This window comes from Carettochelys insculpta, chromosome 22 (genome assembly GCF_033958435.1).
Source record: "Carettochelys insculpta isolate YL-2023 chromosome 22, ASM3395843v1, whole genome shotgun sequence".
In the NCBI taxonomy this organism is placed as follows: domain Eukaryota; kingdom Metazoa; phylum Chordata; order Testudines; family Carettochelyidae; genus Carettochelys; species Carettochelys insculpta.
Genome location: NC_134158.1, coordinates 24828214 through 24846200, shown reverse-complemented (window position 1 = coordinate 24846200; position 17987 = coordinate 24828214). Strand labels below are relative to the sequence as shown.

At 46.9% G+C, this 17987-nt stretch overlaps 1 protein-coding gene across 1 annotated transcript in view; it reads left to right on the top strand.

The window, feature by feature from the left end:
- The window catches only part of LOC142024723 (uncharacterized), a 52170-nt gene extending 35860 nt beyond the window's left edge, over positions 1 to 16310 (top strand). Inside the window, 5 exon segments of the mRNA XM_075016891.1 lie at positions 9283 to 9340; positions 9844 to 9970; positions 10560 to 10673; positions 11038 to 12407; positions 12409 to 16310. Coding sequence (XP_074872992.1) covers positions 9317 to 9340; positions 9844 to 9970; positions 10560 to 10673; positions 11038 to 12407; positions 12409 to 12528 — 1755 coding nt within the window. The 5' untranslated portion in view covers positions 9283 to 9316 and the 3' untranslated portion in view covers positions 12529 to 16310.
- The last annotated feature ends 1677 nt before the right edge of the window (positions 16311 to 17987 follow it).

The window sequence follows — 17987 nt, the reverse complement described above, 5'->3', positions numbered from 1 at the left end:
TTATTTTCAGTTCAAGCCCCCAGAGAAACAAAAATGAAAGTTCAGTTCCTGTTAAAATCCCATCTCCATTAGCAGAGGGAAATTGAAAAAATAGAACTAGAAATTAAAATGGAAACTGTTTTGAGTTTTGGCTTTTGATTTTAAATGAGTTGTTTTTTGTGTTTCAGTTTTTAAATTAACATGGTTATTTTTCTGAACACTATGTCTGAACAACCTAAAATAACGAGAAGTCCTGTGGCACCTTATAGACTAACAGATTTGTTGCAGCCTAACCTTTTGTGGGCAAAGGCCCACTTTGTCAGTTGTCTTTGCTCACAAAAGCTTATGCTTCAATAAATCTTTTAGTCTGTGAGGTGCCACAGGACTTCTCATTGTTTTTGCAGTTACAGACTAACAAGGCTACCCCTCCAATACTTGTCAACCTAAAGTAATATCTTTAAACCTTTTGTTTTTCCCTGTTGGACCTTTTCTGTGAAAGGAGACATAAGAGGCCTTGGCATTTTCTTATCACACTCACGGGTGCTGGTGGAACTGCCCAGACAATTTGTGCTAGTTGATAAACTTGAGCATGATGTTTTTCTGATGTTTCCTGTCTGTTTTCTTTCTTTCTGAACCATAGATCCTCTGCAAATGGATCAAGAATTGGCCCAATCCTTTTCTGGGTTTCCCTTGCTCCCTTTTCGGAGATTTCACTGGCCTCCAGAGAAGTTCCAATTCATTTTTCAATTGCAGACATGTCTGACATTGATTCCACTGTCTCATTATTTCTGACTTAAACCTTTCTATCTCCATCCACAGTCTGGTTTAGTAATATTTTCCTGACTCCATGCTCAGCACCACTGCTCTGTGTCTGCTTCCAATTCACTTTCAGTTCAGGGTTAGTCAGTGCAAAAGCTGCTGGCTCCTAGTTTTGGAAAATCACCTGCCCCATATGTATTGTCTCATCTGTCTGTGATGAAAGTGCAATCACTATTTTTTTAAAAAGTGCTGAGCTTAAAAAATGCTATATTTTTATTTTAAGTGGATCCCCCTCCCTCATCCACCTCAACACTTTTTTTTCTCCAGTTCAGTTCAGATTCAGTTGGTAAAACAACATTTTGGGTCAGGTTCGGTTCCAGCTTTAGTCTGAAACTTGAAATGCTGGTTCTCCAGCTCCAGTGAAAGTCCTGGGGGCCCGTGAGTTCAACATAGAATCATAGGGCTGAAAGGGACCTCAGGAGGTCATCTAACCCAGCCCCCGTTTCAAGCAGGATCAACCGCGACTAAGTCATCCCAGCCAGGACCTTGTCCAACCGGGACTTAAAAACCTCAAGGGATAGAGAATCCACCACCTCTCTACGCAACACACTCCAATCCTTCACCACCCTCCTGGTAAAGAACCTTTTCCTAATATCTAACCTACACCTCTCCCTCTTTAACTTCGGATCATTGTTCCTTGTTCTGCCATCTAATACCACTGAGAACAGTTTCTCGCCCTCCTTTTTAGAGCTCCCCTTCAGGAAATTGAAAAGTGCTATTAAATCACCCCTAAGTCTTCTCTTCCGTCAACTAAACAAGCCCAAATGCCTCAGCCTCTTCTCAGAGATCATGTCCTCCAGCCCCTTAATCACTTTTGTTGCCCTCCGCTGAACCTGTTCCAGCAAATCCACATCCTTTTTATACTGGGGGGGGGGGGCCAAAACTGAACACAATATTCCAGATGTGGCCTCACCAGTGCCAAATAGAGGGGAACAACTACTTCTCTAAATCTGCTCACAATGCTCCTCCTCATGCACCCTAGTATGCCATTAGCCTTCTTGGCTACAAGGGCACACTGTTTACTCGTATCCAGCCTTTCATCCACCATAACCCCTAGGTCCCTTTCCGTCGTACTGCTGCTGAGTCAGTCGGTCCCCAGCCTATAACAGTGCTTGGGATTCTTCTGCTCCAGGTGCAGAACTCTACACTTCTCCTTGTTGAACCGCATCAGATTTCTTTTGGCCCAGTCCTCCAATTTATCCAGGTCACTATGGATTCTCTCTGTACCCTCCACATATCTACCTCTCCCCCTAGTTTTGTGTCATCCACAAACTTGCTGAGGGTGCAATCCAGTCCCCCATCCAGGTCATTAATAAAGATGTTGAACAACACCGGCCTCATAATCAAGCCTTGCAGCACTCTGCTTGAAACCGACCGCTATCCAGATATTGAGACATTGACCACTATGTGTTGGGCCTGACCATCAAGCCAGCTTTCTATCCATCGTATAGTCCAAGGGTCCAATCCATAGTTCCTTAACTTATGGACAAGAATGTTGTGGGAGACTGTATTAAAAGCTTTGCTGAAGTCAAGGTATATCACATCCACTGACTTCCCCATGTCCACAGAACCTGTTACCTCACCATAGAAGCTAATCAGATTGGTCAGGCATGACTTGCCCTTGGTGAATCCATGTTGGTTACTTTTGATCACTTTCCCCTCTTCCACGTGCTCCAAAATGGATTCCTTGAGGATCCTCTCCATTATTTTCCCAGGGATTGAGGTAAGGCTGACAGGTATGTAGCTGCCTGGATTGTCCTCCTTTCCTTTTTTAAAGATGGACACTACATTTGCCTTTTTCCAGTCATCCAGGATCTCTCCCAATCTCCAAGAGTCTTCAAAGATAATGGCCAAAGGTTCAGCAATGACATCTGCCAATTCCTCCAGTACCCTAGGTGCATTAAATCCAGACCCATGGATTTGTGTACATCTAGTTTTTCTAGATAACTCAGAACTTGTTCCTTCCCCGCAGATAACTGCTCTCCCCCTTCCCATACTGCATTGTCTAGGACCATCATGTGGGAGTTGACTTTGTCTGTGAAGACTGAGGCAAAAAAACTTCGAGAACTTCAGCTTTTCCTACATAATCTGTCACTAGGTTACCTCTCTCATCCAGTAACAGCCCCACACCTTCTCTGATAACCCATTTATTGTTAACACACCTGTAGAAACCCTTCATGCCAGGCTGCCAGGGGCTGCAGGAGCAGAACTGGGAGGCTTGGTCATTGTCTGCTCTCAGAAAAGAGAGAGAGAATCGTAGAAAGCAAGAACTGGAAGGGACCTCAAGAAGTCATCGAGTCCAGTCCCCGGCCCTCCTGGAAGGACCAAGCACCACCTAGACCATCCCCGCTAGAAGTCTGTGTAACCTGCTCTTAAATATCTCCACTGATGGAGATTCCACAACCTCCCTAGTCAAGTTATTCCAGTGTTTAGGAAAATCTTCCTGTTAGGATGGTTAACGTCCAACCTAAACCTCTCTTCCTGTAATTTAAGCCCATTGCGCCTTGTCCTATCATCAGAGGACAAGAACAACATTTTTCTCTCCTTCTTGTAACCCTCTTTTAGGTCTTTGAAAACCACTGTCATGTCCCCTCTAAGTCTTCTCTTTTCTAAACAAAACAAACCTAGTTCTTTGTCTTCCCTCATAGCTCATGTTCTTTAGACCTATCATAGAATCATAGAATACTAGGACTGAAAGGGACCTTGAGAGGCCATCGAGTCCAGCCACCTGCCCCAATGGCGGGATCAAGTACTGTGTAAACCATCCCTGATAGACATCTGTGTAACCTATTCTTAAATATCTCCAGCGATGGAGATTCCACAACCTCCCTTGGCAACTTATTCCACTGTTTGACCACCCTGACAGTTAGGAACTTTTTCCTAATGTCCAACCTAAACTTCCCTTACTGCAGTTTAAGTCCATTGACTCTTGTTTTATCCTCAGAGGCCAAAAAGAACAAGTTTTCTCCGTCCTCCTTATGACACCCTTTTAGATAACTGAAAACTGCTATCATGTCGCCCCTCAATCTTCTCTGTTCCAAACTAAACAAGCCCAGTTCTTTCAGCCTTTCTTCATAGGTCACATTCTGTAGACCTTTAATCATTCTTGTCGCTCTTTTCTGGACCCTCTCTAATTTCTCCACATCTTTCTTGAACTGTGGTGCCCAGAACTGGACACAATACTCCAGCTGAGTCCTAACCAGTGCAGAGTAGAGTGGAAGAATAACTTCTGTCTTGTTCACAACACACCTGTTAATGCATCCCAGAATCATGTTTGCTTTTTTTTTTTTTTTTTTTTTTTTTTTTTTTGTGCAACAGCATCACTGATGACTCATAGTTGTGAGCTTGTGGTCCACTATAACCCCTAGATCCCTCTCTGCTGTAGTCATTCTTATACAGTCTCTCCCCATTCTGTACGTGTAAACCTGATTGTTCCTTCCCAGGTGGAGCACTTTGCATTTGTCCGTATTAAACTTCATCCTCTTTACCTCAGACCATTTCTCCAATTTATGCAGATCATTTTGAATTCTGACCCTATCCTCCAAAGCAGTTGCAACCCCTCCCAGCGTGGTATCATCTGCAAACATAATAAGCGTACTTTCTATTCCAATATCTAAATCGTTGATGAAGATATTGAACAGAAGCGGTCCTAACACAGACCCCTGTGGAACCCCACCTCTCATACTTTTCCAGCAGGATTGAGAACCATTAAGAACTACTCTCTGAGTACGGTTATCCAGCCAGTTATGTACCCACCTTATAATAGCCTCATCTAAATTGTATTTGCCTAGTTTTTTGATAAGAATATCATGTGAGACCATATGAAATGCTTTTCTGAAGTGTAGATACACCACATCTACCACTTCTGCCCTATCCACAGGGCTTGTTATCCTGTCAAAGGAAGCTATCAGGTTGGTCTGACATGATTTGTTCTTTACAAATCCATGCTGGCTGTTCCCTATCGCCTTACCACCTTCCAAGTGCTTGCAAATGATTTCTTTAATTACCTGCTCCATTATCTTTACTGGCACAGAAGTTAAGCTGACTGGCCTGTAGTTTTGGGTTATTCTTATTCCCCTTTTTATAGATGGACACTATATTTTCCCTTTTCCAGTCTTCTGTCTCCCATGATTTTCCAAAGATGATAAAGTAACAGATATCTCCTCTATCAGCTCCTTGAGTATTCTAGGATGCTTTTCATCAGGCCCTGGTGACTTGCAGACATCTACTTTTTCTAAGTGATTTTTAACTTGTTCTTTTTTTATTTCAACTTTGAACCTTACCCCTTTCCCACTAGCATTCACTGTTTTGGGCATTTCTTCATCAGACTTCTCAGTGAAGACCGAAGCAAAAAAGTTATTAAGCATCTCTGCCATTTCCAAGTTCACTGTTACTGTTTCTCCCTCCTCACTGAGCAATGACCCTACCCTGTCCCTGGTCTTCCTCTTGTTTCTAGTATATTTATAAAAAAGCCTTCTTGTTTCCCTTTATGCCTGTAGCTAGTTTGAGCTCATTTTGTGCCTTAGCCTTTCTAATTATGCTCCTGCATTCTTGTGTTGTTTGCCTATATTCATTCTTTGTAATTTGTCCTTGTTTCTGTTTTTCATCTGATTCCTTTTTTTATTTTGAGATCATACAAGATCTCCTGGTTAAGCCAAGGCTGTCTTTTGTCATGTTTTCTATCTTTCCTACGCAGCAAGATAGCTTGCTTTTGGGCTCTTAATAATGTCCCTTTGAAAAACTGCCAACTCTCCTCAGCTGTTTTTTCCCCTCAGTTTTGCTTCCTATGGGACCTTACCTACCAGCTCTCTGAGTTTACCAAAATCTGCCCTCCTGAAATCCATTACCTCTATTTTGCTATTTTCCCTTCTTCCCTTCCTTGGAGTTGTGAACTCTATGATTTCATGATCACTTTCACCGAAGCTGCCTTCCACTTTCAAATTCTCAACCAGTTCCTCCCTATTTGTTAAAATCATATCTAGAACAGCTTCCCCCCAGTAGCTTTTTCAGCCTTTTGAAAGAAAAAATTGTGTCCAATGCAATCCAAGAATTTACTGGATAGTTTGTGCCCCACTGTATTAGTTTCCCAACATATATCTGGATAGCTGAAGTCCCCCATCACCGTCAAATCCGGGGCCCTGCATGACTTCGTTAGTTGTTTAAAAAAAGCCTCATCCACCTCTTCCACCTGGGTAGGCAGCCTGTAGTAGACTCCTAGCAAGACATCAACCTTGGTTTTTTACCCCTCTTAGTCTAACCCAAAGACTCTCAACACGTCCATCTCCACTTCAGTCCAAGTGTATACAGTTTTAATATATAAGGCAACACCTCCCCCCTTTCTTCCCTGTGTATCCTTCCTAAGCAGGCTGTACCCTTCAATACCAACATTCCAATTACGTGTTTTATCCCACCAAGCTTCTGTGATGCCAACGATGTCATAGTTATATTTATTTATGAGCACTTCCAGTTCTTCCTGCTTATTACCCATACTTCTTGCATTTGTATATAGGCATCTAAGATATTGATTTTATCTTGCCTCCCTGTTTTGCCATGACCCTCTTTTTACTCTGACGTTGCCCATGCTGCCTCCCATTTCTGTCCCATCTCTCAGGTTTCCATCTTCTCCACTTACCTGTGGGATTTGCTCCCCTGCCCCTGTCGACTCTAGTTTAAAGCCCTCCTCACTAGGTTAGCCAGTCTGTGTCCAAATGCGGTCTTTCCCCTCCTTGAAAGGTGAACGCCATCTCTGCCTAGCAGTCCTTCCTGGAATAGCATCCTGTGGTCGAGGAAGCCAAAGCCTTCCTGGTGACACCATCTTCGAAGCCAGGCATTCATCTCTAGGATTTACCTGTCTCTGCCTGGGCCCCTACCACTGACAGGCAGGATTGAGGAGAATACCATGTGCACCCCAAACTCCCTCACCCGTGCCCCCAGAGCCGTGAAGTCGCTCTTGACCTGCTCTGCGTCACACCTTGCAGTATCATTAGTGCCCACATGGATGAGAAGCATGGGATAGTAGTCAGAGGGCCAGATAATCCTTGACAACGCCTCCATAATGTCTCGGATACGGGTCCCTGGCAGGCAGCATACCTCCTGAGATGAAATGTCAGGGCAACAAATGGGCACCTCTGTCCCCCTCAGAAGAGAGTCCCTGACCACCCCTACTCTAAGTTTCCTACTCGCAGTGGTGGCAGCAGACTTCCCAGCCATGGAGGTATGAGGCTTCTCCTCTGCTGTATGAGGTGATTCTTTGTCTTCTGTATCAAGTACAGCATAACGGTTTCCTAGTACCAGAGTGGGAGGGTTCTCAGCAGGGGTGGAACACTGCCTACTGCCGGAAATAACAAGCTGCCAGTGTCCACCCTGAACTATGTCCTCCTCCACTAGTAGTTTATCAGCTGTCCTGTGTACTGGGACAGTTACCTCAGCTGTCTCCCCATGAATACTATCCAGGAACTGTTCATGGAGTCGGATACTCCTCAACCTGGCTACCTCCTCCCGTTGCTCTCCCACCTGCTGCCTGAGAGATTCCACCAGCAGGCACCTTTCACACTGGATGGTCCCCCCACAGCCTGGATATCAGTGCGTGTGAACTGCAAGCCACAATCCCTGCAAAGCCACACCAGGATCTGGATAGAGGCATCCACAGTTGGGCAATCTGTCTGGCTGCAGGCACAGGTGGAGGAGACAGTAGTAGTGCTGGCACAGGTGTTGTGGGTCTTCCTAACCATTGTAGGCCTCCTTCTGTCAAACTCCCTCTTAAACTCCCCTGTCTGCAGCTCCCTGTCCACTTCACTCCCCTGGTCACCCTTGGCTTTGGCTTTTAAAGCCTACTGGCTTGGGTCATGCCCTCCCCCCTGTGAGTCACACAGGGGGATGCTGATCAAGAGAACAAAGGTCAGGCACCCAGTCCCAACTGTCACAGAAACTGAAAGTGAAACTCACCCTCCTGAAATCAAAATGGCCATTCAAATTCAGACAGTTAAGCACACTCACTCACCCCAAAATCAATCATTTAATCATTCTTGTAGCTCTTTTCTGGACCTTCTCCAGATCCTTTCTTGAAATGTGCCCAGAACTGGACAAAGAACTCCAATTGAAGCCTAATGAGTGCATAGTCGAGCAGAAGAATGGCTTCCTGTGTCTTGCTCTCAACACTCCTGTTTATGCATTCCAGAATCACTTTTTTTTTTTTTTTTATTTAACAGCATCACACCGACTCATGTTTAGCTTGTGGTCCACTATGACCCCCTCTAAATCTCTTTCCACAGCACTCCTTTCTAGACAGTCACTTCCCATTTTGTGTGTATGAAGCTGATTGTTCATAAGTGCCTAAGTGGAGTACTTTGAATTTGTCCTTATTAAATGTCCTCCTGCTTACCTCACACCATTTCTCCAGTTTGTCCAGATCATTTTCAGTTCTGACCCTATCCTCCAAAGCAGTTGCAACCCCTCCCAGCTTGGTATCATCTTCAAATTTAATAAGCTTACTCTCTATGCCAGTATCTGAATTGTTGATGAAGATACTGAATAGAACCGGTCCCAAAACAGACCCCTGCAGAACCCCAATTGTTAAGCCCTTCTGCCATGATTCTGAACCATTAACAACAACTATCTGAGAATGGTTATTGATCCAGTAATGTGCCCACCTTATAGTAGCCCCATCTAAGTTGTATTTGCCTAGTTTATTGATAAGAATGTCATGTGAGACGATATCAAAGACTTTACTAAATTCTAGGTAATCTGGTAATTGCTACAGCAAAGGAGGCTGCTGTCAGTCTCTGTGCTCAGGGTACTGGACTCCCTGGGGCGGATGCTGCTGCCTGCACTGGTTCTGGGAGCCTGGGCTGAGCAGCTACCCAGTGGGGTCTGAGTTGGGACAGACCATCACTAACACCTTCCCTGTGCCCTGCCTGGGTGTTACTTTCTCCTGTATCTGGATTCAAAATTCTAGGTCAGCCCAGGCTCTTCCATCACCATCTTCTGAGCCAGAGAATGCAGATGATGGGAGAGAACTCATAGTTCTGGGGCTGGACAGGAGAGTGACTGCTGAGGGGTCTGTGAGTCCCAGAGCTTCTGCCCACAACACCTCTTGGCCCACACACTGTTGGTAGTGGTAGTAACTAGCGGAGAAGAAATGTCACATCCAGTGGCTGAGCGGTAACCAGCTCTTGCAAGGAGAGGGGTGAGACTGAAAGTTACAGCAGGAACATCCAGTGGGAAGGGAGGTTCTTGGTTTCCAGCCCTGCCCAGCTCCATTTCCTGGGAGGATTTCAAAGTCATCAGTCAGGTCATGGAGGTTGGGGCAGATGTGTGTTGTAATAATGTCAGAGGGTTTTCCCAGCATGGGGGAGTCCAGAGCATCTGCAGGATAAGAGACTTGGGGGAAATGTGTGTGCAATGGACTAAGCTAATTTAGAACCCCTCCCCAATTGCACTTCTCACCCTGACAGGCTGCACAACAATGACTCTATTTTGCTCCAGATCATCCCATCTCCCTAGGGACCAGAGAAGAAAAATGGCTGTGATGGATCAAGCTCAGGTATTGGATTTGGGGGGAGGTGCTGGAGAGGGTGTTTGCAGGGAGAGGGGCCAGAAATGCACGGGGTGAGGACAGGGAGGGGCAAAGTGTGATAATCCTGCTGGGACATGCTCAGTCAAGGTGCTAATTTATAACAAGGCTCATTGGGGAAGGGGGTTGAACATTTCTGTATTTCTGAAGTAGGAAATAACCTTCCTGGGCAGGGCAAGGAAAACAGAACAGAATTCTGGAGCCTGAACCCCCTAGGGTACAGAGTGCAGTGAAATACAAAAGGATTCCTGTCCGGAGCTCTGTTTCCATGACAGCATGTGTGCAGTAGGTGTGGCATAAATGAGACAAAAACAGCTCTCCCCCTGTCTCTGTTCTCTGGAGCCTTCTGGCCACTCTGAGCAGGGTGGGGATGGGATTCTGCTCCTCTGAGCTTCTTTATTTTTGTGCTTCCTCCCTGACTTGGATTTTGGCTGTGGCAGCAGACACTGAGTAGGGAGCACCTGTTGTTTCAGGTGCTGGTGACCTTTGAGGAGGTGGCTGTGTATTTCACTGAGGGGCAGGAGGCTCTGCTGGACCCTACTCAGAGAGCCCTCTACAGGGACGTCATGCAAGAGAACTATGAGACTGTGACCTCACTGGGTAAGGATTCCTTTCCCCTTAGCTGTTGAAGCCAAAGGGCCCGAATTTCTGTGTCTAGTCAAATTCTTCCTAATCAGTTACTTTGGAGGGGAATGGGTCACATAGCCCCGACACAGCTCCAGTGTGTGAGTGCCATTCACATCTATGCCTCCTCCCTCAGGCTTAGATGAGCCACAAACCTAATGGACATGCTATTTCACCCCCCAACCCTTCAGCTGTCACAGGGGTAGGAGCACAGTATTATCCAGACTGTGTTAATTCTCACTCTAGCGCACAGTATCTGTGCATTTTCCTCCCTGGGACTGGCTCCATGTGTGGGGAGACCTCTGGGCACTGGAGGTTCAGATGGAAGCAGGGGTTTTCTCCCCAAAGCTCTGTGTGCCTCAGCAAATTCCCCAGAGCCTGCAGATCCTGAACACTCCAAGTGAGGGTGTGAAATTCCAGCCCCCAGACATTGGCTTCTCCCAAGGGGGCCTCAGTGATTGTTTTCATGTGTCAGGTCCCGCAACCCCCAGGCTGTGTGTTTTGTGCACCATAGAGCCCCTGTCCTGAGTGCTCTCTGGTCATGCCTGATCTCACCTCTGAGCAGGACTCTCCATTCCCAAACCTGCCCTGATCACTCAACTGGAAGCAGAAGAGGAGCTGGGGGTCCCAGATCTTCTGGCCTCCAAGGAGAGGAAGAGTCCAGGAGGCAGCAGCTCAGGTGAGGAATCAGCAATGCTGACCCAGAAAGAAAAGCGGCAAATGGAGGGAAAAAAATTGCCCTCCCTCACCAAGTGTGGTGTTAGCTTCATCATTTCTCCCTCATTGCACCCAGGTCAGGCTGTGTTCAGCAGCTGTCATGGCAGGTATTGCTTATAGCTTACCCCCCCGACATGCTCTCTCAGCAGTCCAGAGATTTCTTTTCTTCTTGACATCCATGAGAGTGTTTGGATGGGATGTCAAGGCAGAATCCAAATTCTCAGTCTCTCCCTCAGTAATTGTGTTTTCCCTCTTTGCTGTTTCCCTTTTGGTCCTTTGTACCAGCCCAGACAATGACTGCTGTCTGGATTCTCTCTGTCCCCCAGCAGGTGATCAAATGATGAGCAAGGATAAGGATGAGAATCCACACAGGAAAGGTCCTGAGGAAGTGGAACTGCAGAGACCTTTCATGAGAAGTGCTGAAGGGAAGTTCTCCAAGTACTTGGAACAAAGAAAACCCTGGAGAAATTGGCACAGGTCAGAGAGGAATCTGGGAAGAAGCCCAAGGAAGAAAGCTGATGAAACCATTGAATGTGAGGGAGGATGCAAAGATCCCAAGGAAACTGCAAGCCAACATAAAAATCCCAAGGAAAAGAAAGCCTCTAAATGTCTTGAGTGTGGGAAAAACTTCAGTCAGGATTCAGGCCTTATTTCCCACAGGAGAATCCACATGGGAGAAAGGCCATATGCATGCTGTCATTGTGGGAAAAGTTTCAGAACAAACCCAGCCCTTATTGTACATCAGAGAATCCACACTGGGGAGAAACCTTTTAAATGTTTGGACTGTGGGAAAAGTTTCACTCAGCGCGCAAACCTTACTAGCCATGGGAGCATCCATACAGGAGAAAAACCCTTAAAATGCTTGGAGTGTGGGAAAAGTTTCAGTCGGCACTCACACCTTACTAGGCACAGGAGAATGCATACAGATGATAAACCATTTAAATGTATGGAGTGTGGGAAATGTTTCAGTGAGCACGCTTACCTTATTAGCCATGGAAGAATCCATACAGGAGAGAAGCCTTTTAAATGCTTGGTGTGTGGGAAGAGTTTCAGTCAGCACTCAAGCCTTATCAAACATGGGAGAATCCATACAGGAGAGAAACCCTTTAAATGCTTGGAGTGTGGGAGAAGTTTCAGTCAGCGCACACACCTTATTAGCCATGAGACAATCCATATGGGGGAGAAACCTTTCAAATGCTTGGAATGTGGGAAAAGTTTCACTCAGAGCGCATACCTTATTAGGCATGGGAGAATCCATACAGGAGAGAAACCCTTTAAATGCTTGGAGTGTGGGAAAAGCTTCTATCACCGCTCAAGCCTTACTAGCCATGGGAGAATCCACACAGGAGAAAAACCCTTTAAATGTTTGGAGTGTGGGAAAAGTTTCAGACAGCGTGAAAACCTCATTAAACATCAGAGGATCCATACAGGAGAGAAACCCTTTAAATGCTTGGAGTGTGGGAAAAGTTTCAGTCAGGGTTCCAGCCTTAATAGCCATAGGAGTGTCCATACAGGAGAGAAACCATTTAAATGCTTGGAATGTGGGAAAAGTTTCAGTCAGCATGCATACCTTATTAAACACAGAAGAATCCATATAGGAGAGAAACCGTTTAAATGCTTGGAATGTGGAAGAAGTTTCAGTCAGCACGCATACCTTATTAGCCATGAGAGAATCCATACAGGAGAGAAACCCTTTAAATGCTTGCAGTGTGGAAAAAGCTTCAATGGGCACTCAGGCTTTGTTAAGCATAGCAGAATCCACACAAGAGGGAAACCACATAAAGCAGGAGAAGGAGAGCGAGAATAAGGGGCTGTGAGGGAGGGGATTTCCAGGTTGCTGGGAAGAGAAGTTGGGGGATTTCCATCTCCCATCTGGACTGCCACAGCTGGGAGAAGAGAGAGACAGCTCAGATTACAGCAGCTGGATGGCCATGTGAAACCCAGCACTCTCCTTTCATTCTCAGCTGGGCTGGAAAGTGGAAGCAGACTGCATGGGAAGATGGAGGAAATAGGGGTGTATAGTAGTAAGGTATATTAGTGTAGTGGGGGTGAGGAGTGAGTTTCTGGTGTGTTTACTGACTCCCAGCTGGGCTGCAGTTGCTGGTAGCTACAACTCCCAGAGATCGAACTTTCTCCCAGCCGCCATTTAAGCTGTGCCTGGCAGGGGAGCAGATTGCAGCAGGACAGTTTGGGGGAAGATGATGTTGGTTGGGTGTCAGCATCTGTGCAGAGAGGTACAGGGGGAGTTTGTTTGGGCATCCTTACTCCCAGCTGGGCTGCAGCAAGGGTCAGACCCATGCAGGAGACAGGACTCTCCTGGGCAGGAGGAGGAGGGAAGCAGGCTGCATGGGAGGCTTACCAGAACTTCAGATGGGTTATGTTGTCATGCTGAGTTTTGGGTGGCATGTGGCTACCTGGCAGGCGGGGTGCTGCTGTGGAAAATGTCCCATTAATGCATCAGCAGGAACTTAGTTCAAATACGTTTTTGCTTTTCTTGTTGTGGCTGGAGTGGGGAGTTGGTATTAATTGTCAATTGGTTGGTGATGTAATTACACAATCTGAAATATGCCAGGAAAATCATGACTGGGGCTGGGGAGGAGAGAATAATGTAGCACCCTGCTATTATCCAGTGTGAGTCTTGCAGAGCAAACTCTAAACGTTGAACCCTCTGCAATTCTAAACCAAAATAGTTTTCACTTAGTATCAGAAGGGAGGGTATAGAGCTCGGTTCTGGTCATGTTGAGTTTAACAGGAGCTTGTCTGTCTGGAGATGTTCAAAAATATGGATTAACATGTAGTTTGTTTGGAGGAAGACAGATCGCGAGCAGAGGGCTGAGAGAGCATTGGCCTATTTTAATGCAGGATTTGACTTTACTTTTATTGTTTTTGTAACACATTGAGACTGCTTTTGTAGATGATGATTCAGGCATCAGTAAATGAATAGTGGTGCCAAATGTCCAAGTCATGACATTTGTGTGATTACATTAAAAAAATTACCTAGGCATTAGTAGATTAGAAAAAAAAAAGGATTCTTTTAACAGAATTTTGGAGTGTTGTAAGTATCTGAGAGAACTGATCTTAATGAGTTCTTAAGTGTTACCCATTATTACATGGTAAATTGCAAAACTGGAAGAAAGTTGTCATGGTTCCTGTATTTGCTTCCTCTTTTAATTAGCATTGGATTCCAGACAAGTTATTTCCATTAAGTTCCAGAATTTATTTGGGGAGACGTATTTGGAAACCATTAAGGCCAGATGTTTGCTATCTGGTAGAGTTCTGCCTCTTCTGAGTACTCTGAAGTAGCAAGTACTAGATGTGATGCTAGGTGTTTTGTAGGATGAAAACCTTATTTGTAAACTCTTTGAAGCAGGGATCTGTCTGCAACTCTGAAGCCATGTGCCAATGTGCTCTGGGACTTCTCATCTGAGTTAGTGACACATACAGTGTGAGAGTTTCAAACTAGGTGAACTTTTATCTGTTTTTACAGTTCTCCATTTTACTTGCATAGCATGTATCCTAAACATTCATTAAATATACTCCTAATCAGCTACCTGATGATTTACTTCCCTTTCTATTTTTAAGTGTGTATTTTTGTGGTTTTGTTTGCTGTCTGTGTTGCTTTCTTATTTTAACTCTTGATAAATAGCGCACAGATATAAAAATTAAGAGCTGACATCCCATAGAAACTTACTAAGCCCAAGTGAATTCTTTTTAGTCTTTACCAGCGTCAGTTAATATTGTATTATTTGCAAGGACAGCAAGACTATTTCTGGTTGACTCACAGATTTGTTTATCATCTTTAAAGCTGAGCTATGTGTTTATTATTTTGCAAGAGGTGTCGTTTTCTGAACTGCAAAGTCTGTAGCATGCTGGTCTTTTGGCAGATGATTCATTGTAGAGAGCAGCTTTAGTGGACATTTAAAGACTTAGTTGTCTATGGGAGTTGTTTGTTAAATTGGGGCTATAGGGCATATTTTGTGTGCTTTTACTTAATGGTCATGTCTTCGATTTATTTATATAGTTGTCTTCCAGAACACAGTGCTGGGATACGGGGAGACAAGCCTGAAACCCTGAGTACAAAGCACCTCACTGCTGCTTATGGCTGTGTTTGTTTGCAGGCACCTCCCAGCCCTCCTGGCTGACCTAGACTCTGGACCCTGAGTCCTAGAAGGCACCAGATGCCCTTGCCAGCCATGATGCCAATCAATGAGTAGAGAAGTTGCATAAGGTCACAATGGGGACAGAATGAGGGCTGTAGTGTGGCAGACCCCAGGATTAGCTACCTCAGCCTCCGTGCTTTAGTTTTACAGTGTGAGACATCTGGGCTGTGGTTCTCCTGTTGCTGACCCTTGTGCCAAAAAATGGGTGCCAGAATAGGGCCAGAGCCGTGGCCCATTCATTTTTGGAAGTGGGAGGGATTTGTACCCCACAAGTTCTGGGACAACCTGAGAAGTCTCTAGCCACTCATCACTTTAGGGGAAGGGGCTGGGGCCAGTCCCCAGAGACCAGGGGAAGGAATGTGCCCGTGATGTGAAGCACTGACTGGAGGTGCTGTGTGGGAGACCAGTAGGTACACTGAATGCTTTGTAACTGGCTGTGTCTCCAGTAGTTACCATTGAGTCTGGACTTGCTGATGGCAGTGGAGGCACACCAACTGCATCAGCTCAGCAATGGGTTGCAGGCCACTCCTACTGCGTCCCATGGGCTGTGTTGCTGCAGTTGTGCAAAGTGCACTTGCATCTGGGCTGTAAGTCAGCAACTCCAGGGCCTAGTGCTCCTGGCAGCCAGATACAGGGTGCTTGCAACTTCGGTAAGGAGCAGACAGAAAATAAACTCTCAGCCCTGACAGCAAAGGAGGAGGGTGTCAAACTTTTTCACCATTTGTGCTCAGTGCCAGAGATACTGTTCCCTGGAGCAGCTCCACTCCCTCCATACCCCTAGAAATGGAGCAGCAGGTAGCTGAAATATCTGAAGCCTTTGAACGTGAGTTACCCACTGGGAACAAGAGGGAAGATCAGCACATGGCCAGCAGAGCTGAGTGGAAAGTTGACTATTTACATGGATGTCGACTGTTTTTCTGCATTGCTTCAGAATCCAGCCGCCATTCATAGACCTGTGTGTGAGACACTTTTACCAGTGACCAATGGCAGAGAGAATCAGTGCAGGCGCTAGAAACCCATGAGTTCACACAGCACTTGTTGCTGTTTGTATTTCCATGCACATCACAACTCTTGTCACTAATAAATCACCACTTCTCCAGGCCCAGCCAGCAGAGGTCTGTTAGACACTCTGTCCCAGGTCCCAAGATGCTTGGGAGGCTGAACAAGGTCATGGCAGTTGGAACTGGGCAAAGGGCACAGAGCTGCACTATGGAGAGCCCAAGCACTTACTGTGGCTGCCTTTGGAATGGCTGTATGACACAGCTGTGATGTGGTTACCTGTTTCTGCCCACCCTTGTACACTGAAGCCAGACAGAGAACCTGGAGCTCTCAGCTCTAATGTTCCACACTGTTTAGTGAGGATGTCTGTGGCTCTGGCCCAGTGTGCCAAGTCCCTGTCTGGTGCTTGGCCTCAAATTCAGGCAGTTCTTCTTCGAGTGGTCTCCGTGGGTGCTCCACAATAGGTGTCGGGCTCGCCCGGAGCCACAGATTGGAAATCTTCCAGCAGTTTCTCCTGGATCGCGCATGCGCTAGCGTGCGCCGCTCCCCCCCACACCCCCGGCCACGTGCGCGATCCGGTCCCCACCAGTTCCTTCTCAGTCGCCATCGGCTGCAGATGGAATCCGCTCAGGCTAAGGCCAGAGTCAGATTAGATAGTTGTTTTCTATGTGTAATTTGTTGTTTTTGGTTACCAAAAAAAAAAAAAAGAGAGAAAGCAACGACAAAGAGAATATCAGCAAAAAAAAAAGAAAGAAAGAAAGAGAAGCGGAGAAGAGAAGAGCAGACATGAAGGCCATTTAGGCTGCCCTGCAGGCCGGTTATCGCTATTTGGGGTGGAAAGGCACGGATTAAGTGCTAAGTACCCTATTAACAGTGAAGGACTCACCGCAATGGCCTCTTCAGGTTTTAAAAAGTGTGAGTCATACTGCGAAGCTATGCCGGCCTCTGATGGGCATAGCGAATGCATCCGCTGCCTGGGGGAATCACACGTTACCCAGAAGTGTTCTCACTGTGCTAAGCTCACAGCCAGGGCCAGGAAGGACAGAGAGATGAGGCTTAAAATGCTCTTGTTCGATAAGGCTCTCCAGCTGGACTTGCCGGAGAAACCTCACCCAGAAGGGCCCTCTGGGTTGCATAAGAGGAAGGCAGCTTCTCTGACCCCCTCGGTGCAGAAACGGAGGAAACTCTCCCCGGCTCGATCCTTGCCGGCGGGTTCAGCGAGCAGGACGAGCGGCGCACACAGCCCCCAGCTGCATACTCAGGCAAGCGGCAGCGCACGTGGCAGAGGCTGAGCCTCCGGTTACACAACAGCCAGCACGTGCGGCGCCCAGAGCGTCAGCGAGGCAAGAGCTGGACCTGACGGCACCGGCCCTCGCGGCGCCAACGGTGCAGGGCACCAGGCACGGAGCCTGCAGGTGCCGGAGGAAGCTGCCCGCGGGGCACCGCAACTGATTGTGCCGAGCGCGGCACCGACAGCGGGGCCGAGATCCCCGGCATGGGAGGGGGCGGTGCCAGCCTTGCAGGGGAGGGGCAAGGCGGAATCAAAAACCCGGCGCCACAGCCCATCTCCGGACAGGGCTGCGCTGCTGTTAGCACCAAGCCCTACCCCTGTGATACACACGCCACACTGAAGGCCTGTGTCTCCACCGGCTTATCCAGAACCTCCTTCTCCGTTCCTCCAACCAATGTCACCATGGCTTGGGCCACCTTCACCATTTCTGGGAGGAGATCCCCTGGAGTACTATCACAAGCCAGTTTCACCTCTATCTGTGTCGTCACGGAGGTCTCGCTCTCCCAGACATCGGGGCTACACACTCTGTGGGTGGTCCAGGTCTCCATCCCTGGACCCTTGCCCATGCTGCTATGGTCGTTCTCATCATGCTGGACACAGACACCGCAGGCCTACATCCAGGGGCAGGTCCCCCCCGGCCACTCAATACCCCCTTGGACACTCTTGATCGGGGATGGAAACACAGTTGTCTCAAGGGGAGTTAGTTTTAGAACCCCGAGACTTTCCTTCACAATCCTCCAGGGAGCAAGTGTATCATCGACCGCAGGAGCCTGAGGGTTTGAGGGAGGTTTACCCCAGTGGTTCCTCCTCATCCTCCCCAGATGAG